The 16,838-nt window shown below is 43.3% G+C and overlaps 1 protein-coding gene across 5 annotated transcripts in view; it reads left to right on the forward strand.

Moving 5' to 3' along the window:
• The window catches only part of CACNA1E (calcium voltage-gated channel subunit alpha1 E), a 484,689-nt gene that overhangs the window by 425,792 nt on the left and 42,059 nt on the right, over window positions 1-16,838 (forward strand). For all 5 annotated transcript variants that reach the window (XM_053391318.1, XM_053391316.1, XM_053391315.1 and 2 more), the window contains 7 exons: window positions 1,325-1,435; window positions 3,028-3,111; window positions 3,406-3,531; window positions 4,585-4,650; window positions 6,089-6,180; window positions 10,392-10,557; window positions 11,436-11,563. In XM_053391318.1, the coding sequence (XP_053247293.1) occupies window positions 1,325-1,435; window positions 3,028-3,111; window positions 3,406-3,531; window positions 4,585-4,650; window positions 6,089-6,180; window positions 10,392-10,557; window positions 11,436-11,563 (773 nt within the window). The remainder of the gene's footprint in view (window positions 1-1,324; window positions 1,436-3,027; window positions 3,112-3,405; window positions 3,532-4,584; window positions 4,651-6,088; window positions 6,181-10,391; window positions 10,558-11,435; window positions 11,564-16,838) is intronic.

The raw sequence follows: 16,838 nt of genomic DNA on the forward strand, positions 1-16,838 counted from the left end.
TGCAACGTGTGACGCGTCCACCTACAGCTTTCGCTGTTTGCCAATCTGTTTAGCAATAACATCATAAGACCACACTTGATGTGTGTTTCAATTGTGCTTTCAAGTGTTTTCATAACTTCCCCTCATATGCACATATATATATATATGTGCAAGTGTACACACACACCCCATCAGCTATATTCTCATAGGTTGTGTAGCAACTGCCTTTCTTCTGTGCTACTGGCACCCTGCGGCAATTAATTCCACAGGCCTTTATCACTTGCCACACTTTGTAATCAGAATGGATGTCCCAAGCAGCTTCACAGTGAATAAAAAGTCACAGAGAATGCCAAACTGGGTAAAGATGTGTTGATGGAGCTCAACCATAACTCTTGCTAAAGGTAAAGGTAAAGGGACCCCTGACCATTAGGTCCAGTCGTGACCGACTCTGAGGTTGCAGCGCTCATCTTGCTTTATTGGCCGAGGGAGCCGGCGTACAGCTTCCGGGTCATGTGGCCAGAATGACTAAGCGGCTTCTGGTGAACCAGAGCAGCGCATGGAAACACCGTTTACTTTCCCGCCGGAGCGGTACCTATTTATCTACTTGCACTTTGATGTGCTTTTGAACTGCTAGGTTGGCAGGAGCAGGGACCGAGCAACGGAAGCTCACCCCGTTGTGGGGATTCAAACCGCTGACCTTCTGATCGGCAAGCCCTAGGCTCTGTGGTTTAACCCACTGCGCCGCCCGCATCCCATAACTCTTGCTACCAGTTGCCAAATCAGTGAATTCCAGGACGACGAACAGGAACAGAACTTGCTGACGAGTACCTTGATTTTTAGTTAGCTTTATTATATACAGCAGAGTAAAGCACAGCTTTGTACAAGTTACTATATTCACAGACGAGATTCAAACTCCTACTCTAAACTCAACACTCCCAACAACAAAACTGCTGTGTCCTACTGCTTATAAGGAAGAACTTAGCCAATCACCACCTGTTGCTAGGCTTCCCTGTCTCCAAGCAGACTTCTCATGTAATCTGTTTAACTTGGCTTGTTGCCAACCCACTAATGGTTCACTCCAAAAACTGCTCATACTCAATGTCTCAACAAGATGTTCAAACAAACCAGTTCTGTAGAAGCTGGGCATTGTTATGTGTGGACGTTTCACTTGATTTATCCAAGATGTGTGGAGTTTTGTTTTTCTTTAGTTGCTAACTGAATTTTGCATCCAAATTACGCATGCGAAAATATAACCCTTGCAGGAAACCTCTTGAGTGGTTGTTTTAATACAAGTGGGACCCAGGATATGATAACTCTTCTTTTCCTTCTCTCTCTCTCTTGGCAGTACTATTCTGCTCCCTACACCTACGAACTAGCTCTGAAGTACCTGAACATTGCTTTTACCATGGTTTTCTCACTGGAATGTGTCCTGAAAATTATAGCTTTTGGCTTTCTGGTGAGTAACAGAGTTTGTAGGGGGTGGGAGAATTAGCTTTTTGGTGATCGGCAGCCTCAGTTGCATCAAATAAAAATGCCCTGTACTACTGGATCATATCAATTGTTTTTATCGAGTTAGTTAAGTATGTCCAAGTTCCCAGAAGTTTGAAGGAAAGCTATAACAGATGTGGCTCTTGTTTCGCTCCCTGGGTATCTTATGAACTAGATGCCAGATTCCGAAGGGTTATATTTCATGAGGCTCCTGGAGAGCAAGTTATGTTTACGATCCATTGTACAATATATTTGACATGTGTTTAGTTACTGGAATCTGTTAATGAGAATGTATGTGGTCTGACAGTGTTGAACTGGGATCTGTAGGACCTCAATAAAATTCCCAGCTTTGTTTTAACGCAGGCTTCGTCAATCCTGGTCCTCCAGATGTTTTTGGCCTACAACTCCCATGATCCCTAGCTAGCAGGACCAGTGGTCAGGGATGATGGGAATTGTAGTCTCAAAACATCTGGAGAGCCGAGGTTGAGGAAGCCTGTTTTAAGAGATTCCTTTAATCTCTTGTCTATTTCTTCTTCTGTATTTCTCTCTCTTTTTTCCCTGCTTTTCTTTTTCTCTCTTTTTTCCCTGTGTTCTCAGTGTATGTAGATCAATGTTTTAGTTTTGAGACCCCCAAAAAAGATATTTGATATTAAGCTTTGCATTTCTCTTTATAAATCCTAATAATCCCCCCAAATTAAATTCCTTATGTTGCCATATATATACACACACACATTTTTATTGATTTTTTTAACATATCATTTCCAACAATCATTTAACATAAATTCTTACCTTACACAATATTTTAGACTTCCATCAACAACCTCTGAAGATTTTCCATTCTTTAGCACTTATTCTGCATTTCTTAATTTCTCTATTACTTTTAATTATCATTAAGTAATAATTCTCTTAATAATCTTCCTTGCAATATTTCACATAATCCTCCTTACAGAACTTCTTGCAGTCCTACTAGCGTAATCTGTTTATTACAATTGCTTTTTAGATAGTTCAAATATTTACTCCAGTCTTCTAAGAATCTCTGGTTCCGCAGGTTTTGAATTCTTCCAGTTAATTTGTCTAATTCTGCACAGTCCATTAATTTCATTTGCCACTCTTCTTTCATCGGTAATTCTTCTTGTTTCCATTTCTCTGCCAACCTTATGTTGCTTTGGCAAAAATGGGTGGCATATCCATTCTGATCCTTAGTTTTGGGGTGAATGTTGTGCTATGCCCCTCTTTGATGTGGTTCCACAAAATAGAACAGGAGGTGCCTGTTCCTTGAAGGCAGCCACCAAATAGAATGAGGGCAAATCTGCCGAGAATGTGAATTCCATCGATAAATATAAACCAGTTATAGTGAATGTACCTCATACAAATGTACACTGTCCCTTGTTCATGGGATTGGTTTCAGCCTGTCTTCGTACAGGGTGAGTCTTTTACAAGTGGCCCCATGAAACATGTTTACTCTGTATCCAATGGGCCTCTTTTAAAGGACTCACCCTATATTTGCTGTTACTTGGATGTTCACACCACGGTTTATTCTTCCCCCCGATCTTCCCTCAGAATTATTTCCGCGACACCTGGAACATCTTCGATTTCATCACCGTGATTGGCAGCATTACAGAAATTATCTTGACGGACAGCAAGGTGAAATTTTCCTCCTTTCTATTGCCCCTTCTTTGAGGGGAAGTTTTTAATGACTGATGTTTTAATGTATTTTTAATCTTCTGTTGGAAGCCGCCCAGAGTGGTTGAGGAAACCCAGCCAGATGGGCGGGGTATAAATAATAAAGTATTATTATTATTATTATTATTATTATTATTATTATTATTATTAATTGGAATTCAGGGCACAGAGATAAGTGTGTTGCTTCTTGGCTTGCTTTTGTTTAAAATGTTTGATCTCTCTCCATCTCTCTTTCTCTCTGTGTCTATTTGAAAGCTGGTCAATACCAGCAGCTTCAACATGAGTTTTCTGAAGTTGTTCAGGGCTGCCCGTCTCATCAAATTGCTCCGCCAAGGTTACACCATCCGCATTCTGCTGTGGACTTTTGTGCAGTCCTTCAAGGTAAAAAATGGCTGACCGCTCGTCTCCTTCCCAAGATTTGCGAATTAAAAACTCAGACTTGACATACACCTTCTCAGGGCACCTTTTGCACAAAAGGTGGTCCATGCTGCAAACCAGAGAATCCGTCATCTGCTAAGGGCATGTTTTGGGAGGAGAGGAGCTGTTCCTATGCAGTGCCGGATTTATGTATAAGCTAAACAAGCTATAGCTTAGGGCCCCACTCTCTTGGGCCCCCCCAAAAAAATTAAAGGGAAAAACAACTGGATGTACATTTCCAAAATATAAGATAACAACAAATAAAATAAAACCTACATGCAGCAACAGTGTTTTGTGTTGTGTAGGCTCCTGTGATGTAAGTAATGGGCCCCGCCTGCTAGCCTGCTCCCTAAAATATCACTGGTTTACTCATTTCTATGTATAGGGTGCTGACATTCTGCATGTGCAAATGGCTTTAGATACCTATTAGGTCCGCAAATTGCCATATAGCATATATTCAACACAGAAAACAGCTGGACATATAAAGGGCCCCATTACCTTCAGGAGCTTAGGGCCTCGTCAAACCTAAGCATGGCTTCTGATTGGCTGCAGGAAGCTCCTGTAGCCAATCGGAAGTCGCGGAAGCCCCATCGGACGTTCAGCTTCCAAAAATAGTTTGCAAACTGGAACACTCACTTCCAGATTTGTGGCGTTCAGGAGCCAAAACGTTCGAAAACTAAACTGTTAAAAAACCAAGGTACGACTGTATATGCCACTTGAGTTCTTTGGAGGAAAGTTGGGATATAAATGCAATAAATCAAAATAACAATAAAAGCCACCATTTTGCTGTAGCTCCAAGTAACTCAGAAACTGAGCTAACTCGCCAGATTTCAAAGGGAAAACAAAACGCTTGCCTTTTTGTTTGTTTGAGCTTATTATTTGAATGATTTTTTTTAAAAAAAAATTGCCAGCGTTAAACAACTTGGGCACCTCAATGTCAAGGCAAAAATACAAGATATTTTAAATAAATGCTGTGCATTTAATACAACAAAACCTTTCATTGTCTGCATCTTTCAGGCCCTCCCCTACGTCTGTCTCCTGATTGCAATGCTCTTCTTCATTTATGCCATCATTGGGATGCAGGTAAGGCACCACCTGAAAGACGTAAGACTCTGTGTCTGGCAGGTAAAGGAGCTAGAGGCTGTTTGTGAGGTTTGAGGACAGAACATATTGATCATGAATAATAACAATAATAGTTACCATTAGGTGCTCAATTGATGATGATGATATAGTGGTACCTCTGGTTATGTACTTAATTCATTCCAGAGGTCCGTTCTTAACCTGAAACTGTTCTTAACCTGAGGTACCACTTTAGCTAATGGGGCCTCCCGCTGCTGCCGTGCCACCGCCGCACAATTTCTGTTCTAATCCTGAAGTAAAGTTCTTATCCCAAGGTACTACTTCCAGGTTAGCAGAGTCTGTAACCTGAAGTGATTGTAACCTGAAGTGTTTGTAACCCGAGGTACCACTGTAATAGTAATAATAATAATAATAATAATAATAATAATAATAATAATACTTTATTATTTATACCCCACCCATCTGGCTGGGTTTCCCCAGCCACTCTGGGCGGCTTCCAATAAAACACTAAAATACAATAACCTATTAAGCATTAATAGCTTCCCTAAACAGGGCTGCCTTCAGATGTCTCCTAAAAGTCAGATAGTTGCTTATTTCCTTCACATCTGATGGGAGGGCGTTCCACAGGGCGGGCGCCACTACCGAGAAGGCCCTCTGCCTGGTTCCCATCAGATGTCAAGGAAATAAACAACTATCTGACTTTTAGAAGACATCTGAAGACAGCCCTGTTTAGGAAAGTTTTTAATGTTTGATGTTTTATTGTGTTTTTAATATTCTGTTGGGAGCTACCCAGAGTGGCTGGGGGAAAGCAGACAGATGGGCGGGGTATAAATTATTATTATTATTATTATTATTATTATTATTATTATTATACCTGCAGAGCAGTTTCATTTGTCGTCTGACCCTGAGTTGTTCAAACTGGTATTCAGCCATGCAGACTAAATGAGAGATTGCCCCCTTAAAAACAAAAAAGGAGTATAGAATTTACTCTACTTTTCACGTGAAGGACTGCTTGCCAAATTAGCATGATCTGGAGAAAACCCTCCCTTGAGCGGCAAACAGTTTGCGAGAGGCTTTCCTTTCCATGGAATTAATGCATATTTCCATTGCCCCACGATTGCTGCAGGTCAAAGAGACTTTGCAGGTTTCTGGCACCGTACGAAAACCTGTTAACCAGAAACAAAAGTGCCATAAGTGAACACACTGTTAGCAGTGATGGCATTTTCACGCTGCCTATCATGTCTCTGGCTGCAAAAAGACACGAACCTCTCATCCGCCATCTACAATTATCTCCTTTGCCCTAGTGCCATGGGATTTTGGAGGAAGTGAAATAAAGAGGTAGTCAGGACTTTGTACACTTCGTATTAACCCAACTGGGAGATTGCAGTATTTGTCGTTGTCAAATCTTCTCCATTGGGTTTTCATTTCTCTGTGCCTTCAGGTTTTTGGGAATATCAAACTGGATGAAGAAAGCCACATTAATCGTCACAACAATTTCCGCAGCTTTCTGGGCTCACTGATGCTGCTTTTCAGGTAAACGGACTTTTAACACTCATCCAAGGATTCATTTCAATGTTTTAGGTTAAAATGTGACATTGCCTTTACCGGTATGATTCCAAAACGGTTTTGGAAGCTGTTCCAGCAAATAACTGACTACCCACCTACTTGCTGCCAAGCCGAAGGATGGCATCAGTAAAGTTCCCCTTTGGGCAGCTTACCATTTTGGACTCACAGCTGTCCATGGAGGCGCAGGTTAATTCTTTGTCCAGGGCGGCTGTCTACCAGCTCCATCTGGTACATAGGCTGGGACCCTCCATGCCTGCAGACTGTCTTGCCAGAGTGGTGCATGCTCTGGTTATCTCCCGCTTGGACTACTGCAATGCGCCCTATGTGGGGCTACCTTTGAAGGTGACCTGGAAACTGCAATTAATCCAGAATGCGGCAGCTAGATTGGTGACTGGGAGTGGCCCCCGAGACCACATAACACCAGTCTTGAAAAACCTACATTGACTCCCAGTACGTTTCCAGGCACAATTCAAAGTGTTGGTGCTGACCTTTAAAGCCCTAAACGACCTCGGTCCAGTATATCTGAAGGAGCGTCTCCACCCCCATCGTTCATCCCAGACACTGAGATCCAGCGCCGAGGGCCTTCTGGCAGTTCCCTCATTGCGAAAAGTAAAGTTACAGGGAACCAGCCAGAGGGCCTTCTTGGTAGTGGCACCCGCCTTTGGAACGCCCTCCCACCAGATGTGAAGGAAATAAGCAGCTATCTTCTCTTTAAAAGACATCTGAAGGCAGCCGTGTTTAGGGAAGTTTTTAATATTTAATGCTGTATTGTTTTTAACACTTGATTGGAAGCCGCCCAGAGTGGCTGGGGAAGCTCAGCCAGATGGGCGGGGTATAAATAATAATAATAATAATAATAATAATAATAATAATAATAATAATAATTACCTAGAAAGGACAGTTTGACCCCAAAGGGCTTTGTGGACAATGTGTTCTGTTTGTTCTAGCTGAACTAACAGGCAGGATTTACAAGAATTTGGATCTCCTAATGAGTTTGCAGCTGTAGTCACTTCCTAACTTTTGACTCCAGTTAACACGGGTGGCAATGGGGTCTAAACCACTGAGCCTCTTGGGCTTGTGAATCAGAAGGTTGGTGGTTCGAATCCCCATGGCGGAGTGAGCTCCCTTTGCTCTGTCCCAGCTCCTGTTAACCTAGCAGTTCAAAAGCACGCCAGTGCAAGTAGATAAATACGTATCACTGCGGTGGGAAGGTAAACGGCGTTTCCATGTGCTCTGGCTTCCGTCACGGTGTTCCTTTGTGCCAGAAGTGGTTTAGTCCTGCTGGCCACATGACCCGGAAAGCTGTCTGTGGACAAATGCCAGCTCCCTTGGCCTGAAAGTGAGATGAGCGCCACAACCCCATAGTCACCTTTGGGTGGACTTAACCGTCCCGGGGTCCTTTACCATTTTTTTTATCTTAATGCCAATACATAGTAAAACCATTCAGTGCCAAAGTTGCAGACAAAGCTATCCTGCTAGAATGACCACAATTACATATAATTATCATCCTATGCACAACCCCCCACTTGGATCTAATTATCCATTATGTTAAGTGTCCTCCCTCTCTTCTTTCTAATAGAATGTAATCAATCAATCAATCAATCAAATCCATTTATTGTGAGGACCATGCCTGTGCACAAACATCAACACTACAATAGTTAAAAATATTAAAATTCAATACATACTATGCCAACAAAACCTTCTTCCCACAGAATAGAAAAGGAGGGAAAACGAGCAACGAGTTAAACAGACGATGAAGGGGTCTTTACATTGTCGTCCATAAATCTTTCCCTGGCTTTCATGGCCTTCATCACAAAAACCGCTACCACATGGGTAATGCGTGGGTTTGCATCAACTAACAAAAATTTAACTCTATCTTCAGGACTGGTTATAGAGTTGGGTATAATTTGCAGCAATGCGTCTCTAAAGCCCGAGTAAATGGGGCAATAGAGGAGGTAATGTGTAAGATCCTCTTTAATTTTCATAAGGCAAGGACATAAACGATGTTCTACTGGGGTTTTTGTGTATCTACCGGTCAAATAAGCAGTTGGCAATGTTTGAAACCGTGCCATAGTAAAAGCTCTCCAAAGGGAATGTAATCAAATCAATAAGTTAATAATGACATAATGACATCCTATGCTCAGTTTTACATCGGCTATTTTGAAATGGCATTTGCACCAGCTTTGGAAGGGATCCTAATAATTGATGAACACAGACACACACACAGACACAGACACACACACACACACACAGACACAGACACACACACACACACCCTGGGGGCTCCCTGGTCAGCATAAAAGACTTCCAAATAACTCACCAGTTTCACTAGATGTGGGATCAATGTGGGATCTTCGTAAACTATCTGAATAAAGTAGTTTTATTTGTCCAGCAGTGCGGACTGTGCTTGTGTGGGTTAATTGTTGCTCTCCTTCCTTGCTGCTACCACTAACACCCCTATTTGTGTGACACTACATGGTGCACAGGGTGGATAAAAACAAATGATTTTTTAAAAAATAGATTTTTTAATTTATATCGGATTTTTAAAATAAAATGCTTTTGGAGGGAAAACCTTTCTAAATATAGTTTTCTAGTTAAATTACATTATAGTCCAAAGGCTATTCATCAGGAAATAAGGATTTGTTTTAAGTTTTTCACGTTTGCTAAAGCTCAGTCTAAGTTTAAAAAAAAATTAAAAATTGTTTAACCGCATCAGTTAACAAACATGGATACATATGCTATAATGTTAATTGTTTTAGTTAAATAAATTGTTGAAATTGTTTCTAATGATTATTTTTCTCCTTCCAATAAAGTACAGCAGAAAAGTTGTCCAAATATAAACAGTTAACTTATGGAACCTCACAATAATTTCATAATTATCTGTCTGTGTATTCCTAATAGAATAACCAGATCAGTAATTTTTGATATAACTGTAGAAACTACTCTGAAAATTTATCAGTCCAAAAATGAAACCTTCCTCTGGTTGTAAATATTAAGATTTATACCAGCAAGAATGAGACTTTCTGTAAAAAAAAGAAGAAGATTTAAATAAAGTCTTACTGACTAGTGATTTAAATCATGATTTAAATTGATTTGATTTAAATCCACCCTGATGGTGCATGAACTAGGACCACTGCTTTTTTGGGACAGCAGATCCTGTTCCCCCCACCCCACCTGCCACACATAGACACCCTAAACTACCATATTTTTCGCTCCATAAAGGTAAAGGGACCCCTGGATGGTTAAGTCCAGTTGTGGCTGACTCTGGGGTTGCGGCGCTCATCTCACTTTATTGGCCGAGGGAGCCGGCATACAGCTTCCGGGTCATGTGGCCAGCATGACTAAGCCGCTTCTGGCAAACCAGAGCAGCGCACGGAAATGCAGTTTACCTTCCCACCGGAGCAGTACCTATTTATCTGCTTGCACTTTGACATGCTTTCGAACTGCTAGGTGGGCAGGAGCAGGGACCGAGTTCACCCCATCGCTGGGATTCGAACCGCCGACCTTCCGATCGGCAAGCCCAAGAGGCTCAGTGGTTTCACCCACAGCGCCACCTGCGTCCCTTTTGCTCCATAAGGCACACTTTTTTCCTCCTAAAAAGTAAGGGGAAATGTCTGTGCGTCTTATGGACCAAATGTGTGGTCGATCACTGGCTCCCTTTCTGGCCCCACCGCCTTGCCCAGGCTTCCATTGTTGAATGTTCTGCACACTGAGGCTGTTTGTTTTCCCAGCGACATGTGACTGGCTGATTAAATTATCTGTCTGAAAAGTGTAGAAACGGCTCTCTTTCCTTTCCTAAAGAAGCTGCAGAACTGTGAGTTGAACCCCATAAAAACAGGATTTTTTCCCTTTGCAAAGTAAGCTCAACAACTTTGAGCTGATCCTAAAAAAGGGGGCTTTTCCCTTTGCAAAAGAAGCTGCACAACTTTGAGCTTATCCCAAAAAAAACACACGGTGCTTTCCCCCTTTCCTCCTATAAATATTAGGTGCGTCTTAAGGTCAGGTACGGCTTGTGGAGTGAAAAATACAGTACTGCTGGAATCAAATCGCAGTCTGCTCTGATGTGGCTATGCCTTCCACTGAAGCAGCAGAGGTTGTCTGATGCAAGAAGCAATTAATTGCGAGGGATTTGGTGAACGAAGCAGTAAACTTGGAAGATGTGTTTGTTCTGCGTGCAGGAGCGCCACAGGGGAGGCATGGCAGGAGATCATGCTTTCATGCCTGGAAGGGAAAGGATGTGAGTCGGACACCACAGCAACATCTGGGCAGAACGAGAACGAGCGATGTGGCACAAATCTGGCATACGTATACTTTGTCTCCTTTATCTTCTTCTGCTCCTTTTTGGTGAGTCCCACTTTCCTTCCCCTTTGCCCCTAATGGAATCCAGAAGGGTTCTCCACATGGAACAGAGAGAGAGAGGATTTCGTTGTCATTGTGCCACATGCAGGAACCTGCTTGACAGTATTTTTTTCCTCCTTTTCTCCATCTATTTATATTCCCTTTTGCTCTCTTCTGTCTCTGCTTACCCCTGTCCTCTTTCTCTTTTTGGATGGATGAGCCTGTCAATTTTGGTTTCTCTCAGTTTCTTATCTTTCCACACTTAAAACTCGGACTGCAGTATTTCCACATCGGTTTGCGTGTTTTTTCTGAAGGGTCCTGTGTGGTTAAGAGCGGTAGACTCGTAATCTGGTGAACCAGGTTTGCGTCTCCGCTCCTCCACATGCAGCTGCTGGGTGACCTTGGCCAGTCACACTTCTCTGAAGTCTCTCAGCCCCACTCACCTCACAGAGTGTTTGTTGTGGGGGAGGAAGGGAAAGGAAATTGTTAGTCGCTTTGAGATTCCTTGGGGTAGTGATAAAGCGGGATATCAAATCCAAACTCTTCTTCTTCTCTTGTGAAAATAGGTCAGGATCCTAGTTCACATTTCTCCCGACAGACACGTTTGTTTGCAACTTTGCCTCAATGCACACAGTTTTTTGAAAGCGATTTCCCCTAACAACATACCTTTCTCTATGTCGTTTTCACTAATATATGGAATTTAACCACATGTTTCCCCAATGTGTGCTTTGGTTGCATCACAAAATGAATTATGAAATATGAATTTCAAAGGATATTGTGTGAGGACTTATAAATTCGGTAGGTTTGCATTGAAATGTGAACTGTGCCAATTTCTCTCCAGACTCTCCTTGTTACACGTTCTTCTTGTTTCCTCCCTACTTAAGATGCTCAATCTCTTTGTGGCTGTCATCATGGACAATTTTGAATACCTGACTCGGGATTCCTCCATCTTGGGACCGCATCACCTTGACGAATTTGTCCGGATTTGGGCAGAGTATGACAGAGCTGCGTGGTATGTAGGCACCCCCTGTTTTTAAGCCCTCTGCAAAATCTGTTTAGAAATGATGCCCAAGACAAACAGGATGGAAGGGAATTAACCCTTCAGGCTCCAAATGTGCCTATGAGAAGCCGCCTAGAAGTTGCATTGGAAGACGTTTTGCTTACCCAGACAATGCAGAGTTTGAGCTGGTTTGAATTAAGGGTTAAAGCTCAGGTTTTATTTATTAATATTTTCTAAGGTCAGGGTTTTCTGCATTTTTATAGTAATGGTTTTGTGAGCTGCCTCTGGGAATCCCGTGAAAAAAGAGCAGTTCCCCATTTCATGAAGCAAGAGATGCACCCATGTTTCTTGTGGCAAACATGCCTGATGTGAATGACAAACAAATATCCTATACTAAGTGCACTGAGGATGAGCCGTGGTCTGATCAGAGCTCTGGTGTGTGCAAGATCATTTGTGATTTATTTATCTTTGCTTTTATTGTGGCATCTTTTTGGGTTTGCAGCATGGAGGTTGCAAACAACTCCTTGCACACACTTCCACATCTAAGTGGCCACCCTCTGGCTGGTGGTCTTCACTACTCCCCCCATCCCCCCCAAAAAAGTTTCAGGCATGCTTCAGAAAATATTGTTTTCTAAAATGTCTCCCATGGGCATTTCAACATATTTGCCTGACCCCAGTGTCCCAGTACGATAGCGCTTAGCCTGAACTGGCGTTGACATTTGTTTGCCACCACAAGTAAGCTTTTGAGATCTCATATTTCCCGTCAGAGAACTTGAAAGCCTTTTTATGTTGATCTTTCTCCAAGAACTGGCCTGGACCACCCTGAGATTCCAGTCCTTTTAAAATCAGTATGAATATTCACATCTCTAGAAAAGTGATGGATCCTCTCTAGAGCTCTTGCAATTCTGGAATCTCCCTAATTGCCGTGAATCTGCCTTTGCCTACTTGAAACCTAGTTTTATTGTTTGACCTGAATTCAGCTAGTTTGCTGTGATCCTGATATTATTAGTTTATGGTGCGTGACCTTTTGTATTTTTTCAGCCATAGTTCTTTCTTCCTTTGCAATGATGTAAAGCAGTGGTGTCCAATCTTTTTTCAAAGAGGGCCAGATTGGATGAAGTGAAGGGCCACGAGGGCTGACCACAGGGCCAACCCAAGTTGTTGAGGGTTTTTTTAGGATTTTACCCATGAAATGAACTGCCACAGGGGCCGGAATAAACTGACCGGTGGGCCGGATTAGGCCCCTGAAATGAACTTTGAATATGCCTGATGTCAAGCCTTGAATGTAACACAGAATATGGGTTATAAAGAGCAGTTGATATTGATTATCACCTTTGAAATCAGAGCTGAAACACAGAGTCAGGAAAAATTCTCAAGACTGTAGCTCTCATTAGGCTATTCCACTTTGCCATACACATTGGGGGTTGTATCTTTTAAATGTCCTCATATATAAAAGATTTCTGCACATAGAAATCTAGAATATCAGGAACTATTGCCTTAATATGCTACATTTGTGTATGTAGCTATATTATTATTATGGAGGATCATTCAAACATATGGTCCCTTACCATCAGTCTGAAGTGGTAAATACCAGCAAAACCCATCACACACAATGAAGGATGCTTGAGCCCACCTTTAAAAGTAAACCGACCCGATTTACATTTCCTGAACTAATTCATGAATTGGAATGCAGCTATCCTTTGGTTTTTGCACTTCTTCAAATATTTAGTCTCAATAAAGTGCCAAAATTTGTATTTTAGGCTCAAGTGGATATAAAAATGTGCATTTTGAATTGAGATGTGTACAAAAAATGCATGTCTTAAAACTTTGTTTTCTTGTGGCGGTGTTTTGTTTTTGTTTTTTTTAAAGCAGAATATTTCAGTAATGGGAAGCACTTTGCATAGGCAATTTGGACAGGCATATTTTTAGACCAGTCTAAAAATGTTTTTAAATAAGTAAACAAATATTGTGGCATTGGGTACCCATTGGCAAGAGCCTACTTATCAAATAGCACAGCCATGGGGAACCTCCAGTCCATATGCCTAAATCAGGTGTGGCAAGGCTCCTAAGCCACACCCACCTGTCCCACACGTGACATCATGTGTGATGTCATAGATGACATCATAGTAGCTGATTGGTAGCAGCTGCAGACCCAACTGGGAATGCCTGCACTCAATTCAATGGCTGCAATGGGCACCAACTGCAAACCCCACTTTGGGCAGGGATCTGCTCTACTTGAGAGCGCCAGTCGCAGCAGGGCTTTCCTGGGGAGCTCAGAACCCAGCCCACCAGCTTTATTCTGTTTCCCGCCCCTGAAATAGCTTGTGAAAAGTTAGGAATAAACATATTTGTATTTAAGGTCCCACAGGCAAGCATATCTACTCTTCTGAACTCTTTATCTGCTTTTAGTAGCATCCATAGCTGGCAACCTTCCCTTTTTTTTTTGCGGGAAATTCCCTTATTCCAGCACCGTTTTCCGCTGCTATCCCGGATTGTTAGATATCCCGTAGACTGTCTCCGGGACGGTGAGGCTGCTGATCCCTTATTTTCAAATCTGAAAATTGACAGCTATGGTAGCACCAGACTGTTCTTTTCATGGCGCAAGCTCATTTTGAGCAGGAATGTCAAATTTTCTTGAACAATTAAGGAGTTGATAGGATTAGTTAGGGTTTGGACAAAAGGGGAAATAATAATTGGCTTTTTCTTGGGGGGGGTAATCGGGGTGTAAATTAAGGTTACCAGACGTCCCCATTTCCCAGGGATAGTCCCCGGATTTACAAATCAGTCCCCATACAAAAGTTGAAAAGTGTCCCTGGATTCATTGAAAAAAATCTGGTAACCTTAGTGTAAATATAAAAATTGGTTTACCTTTTCTTACCTAGCCCCCTCAGACTCTGAATTTCCTACTGCTATTGCCCTAGCAGTCTTGCACTTTGCTAAGACTCTCTTTTTAAAAGTTGGCATTGCTGTGAGAAGTCAGGATTATTGGATATCTGCCTTCCTATTTGGCACGTGTTTGCTTAATTGGTCTATTTAAAAAAACAATGCGATGATTGCGTTTCTGAATTAAAGTGGTATTTTAAAGTAACAACAAACGGGTGAGGAGCCTGTGGCCAAATTTCCATCCTCCCTGACCATTGTCTGTGGGAATCTTCAGGGATGCAGGAGAGGATATATTGTATGTTTATACACTCCTTGGTGTGTGGAGTACCTCAGGGTGCGATACTCTCCCCGATGCTTTTCAACATCTTTATGCGCCCCCTCGCCCAGCTTGTCTGGAGTTTTGGGCTGGGTTGCCATCAGTATGACACCCAACTCTATCTGTTGATGGATGGCCATCCTGACTCGGCCCCAGACACACTGACCAGATGTTTGGACGCTGTGGCTGGATGGTTACGTGGGAGCCGGTTGAAGCTAAATCCTTCGAAGACAGAGGTCCTGTGGCTGGGACGGGGCGATATGGGATTGGGGGGGCAACTCCCATCTCTTGCGGGGGCGCAATTAGTGCCAGCACCATCCGTTAAGAGTTTGGGTGTAATCTTCGACACCTCCCTTTCCATGGAGGCGCAGATTGCGTGGCTATTCCCTCCCCCTCCCACAGATGGAGTAAATAAAGACACAGGACACCAGAATTTAGGTTAATGGGCGAAAAATGGCCACAACTTTATTGGTTACAGGAAAGAGCGGTATTGGCTTAGGCATTGGCCCTAACAGACTATCCGGTTCTAACCGGGAAGGGTTAAACACCAGCAGGGGGAGCCCCCGAGATGCACATCCCTAGGCGCTCCCCGAGGGGTTACCGCTCGGGAGCGCGCTTTAGGCCCTAGCCTCCGTAGGTTTCGGACGAGGCGACGCCCCTCGGAGTCCTTTAACGAACTACCCTTCAAGAAGTGGGGGAGGTGATGGCGTTCCTCCCCCCCGATCTCATTTGCATAACAATACCCCGGCCAATGCCTAACCGCCAAGACCAAGAAGTTGTGACGTTTGCTACGAGGTAGGCGAAAAAACCAAGTGGCTTCAAAATTCCAGCCAATTAGCCAAATGGAAAAACTCCTACCAGGCCCCTTGCGGCGACCAGCCAAAGCCCATAGCAAAGTCTGAATGCTAAACCTAAAGGGCGGGTGGGTGGGAAAACACAGCTGCTGCGAAGGAGGAAAAGGGGCGAGCCAAGGGCTGCCCCGACCTTAAGTGCCCCTAGGTCGGCCCGCCCCTGCTGCCAGCCGATTGGCTGAGGCTGCAGGAGATGAATAATAAAAGGGAATCCCTGGTTCCCGCAGGGCTGGCACCAGCCCCGCGAGAGTGCGTGTGGGCGGGGTCATGAGCCCGCAACACCCCCCCTCCTAAATTCGGGAGTGGCTTTGCAGCTGTAACAAAGGCGGCATTTTTCCATCTCCGCCAAGCTAAGCAGTTGGCTCCTTACCTCTCTCACCCTGACCTAGCCACTGTGATCCACGCGACGGTCACCTCCAGACTGGATTATTGTAACTCGCTCTACGCGGGGCTGCCCTTAAGACTGACCCAGAAACTCCAGCGGGTGCAGAATGCTGCAGCGAGACTCCTTACGAGGTCTTCGCTGCGAGATCACATTCACCCGGTGCTATACCAGCTGCACTGGCTCCCGGTGGAGTACAGGATCAGGTTTAAGGTGCTGGTTTTAACCTTTAAAGCCCTACACAGCCTAGGACCCTCGTACCTACGGGACCGCCTCTCCTGGTATGCCCCACAGAGAAACTTATGGTCTTCAAATAAAAACATCTTGAAGGTCCCAGGCCACAGAGAAGTTAGGCTGGCCTCAACTAGAGCCAGGGCTTTTTCGGCTGTGGCTCCGATCTGGTGGAACACTCTGTCACAAGAGACCAGGGCCCTGCGGGACTTGACATCTTTCTGCAGGGTCTGCAAGACAGAGCTGTTCCACCAGGCCTTTGGCCAGGGCACAGCCTGACTCCCTCCCTCGGCAATCTTCACGGAGCTCTGGCCCAATGGTTGCCAGTGGCTTGAATTAATTAATTTTATAATGAATGATTTTAGAATGTTGTTTATGCTGTACTTTTGTACTGTTTTATTGTTGTTAGCCGCCCTGAGCCCGGCTTCGGCTGGGGAGGGCGGGATATAAATAAAAATTATTATTATTATTATTATTATTATTATTATTATTATTATTATTATTATTATTATATCCTTATCCAACTTGTGTTAACAAGTTTCCAATATCAGCAGAGTAAAACATTCCCCTTTATTTTAAGTTTGCAATGGCAGCGTTTGCTCAGGTTCGCTAGAACCTCTATAA

The sequence above is a fragment of the Podarcis raffonei genome, chromosome 6, assembly GCF_027172205.1.
Source record: "Podarcis raffonei isolate rPodRaf1 chromosome 6, rPodRaf1.pri, whole genome shotgun sequence".
Lineage (NCBI taxonomy): Eukaryota > Metazoa > Chordata > Lepidosauria > Squamata > Lacertidae > Podarcis > Podarcis raffonei.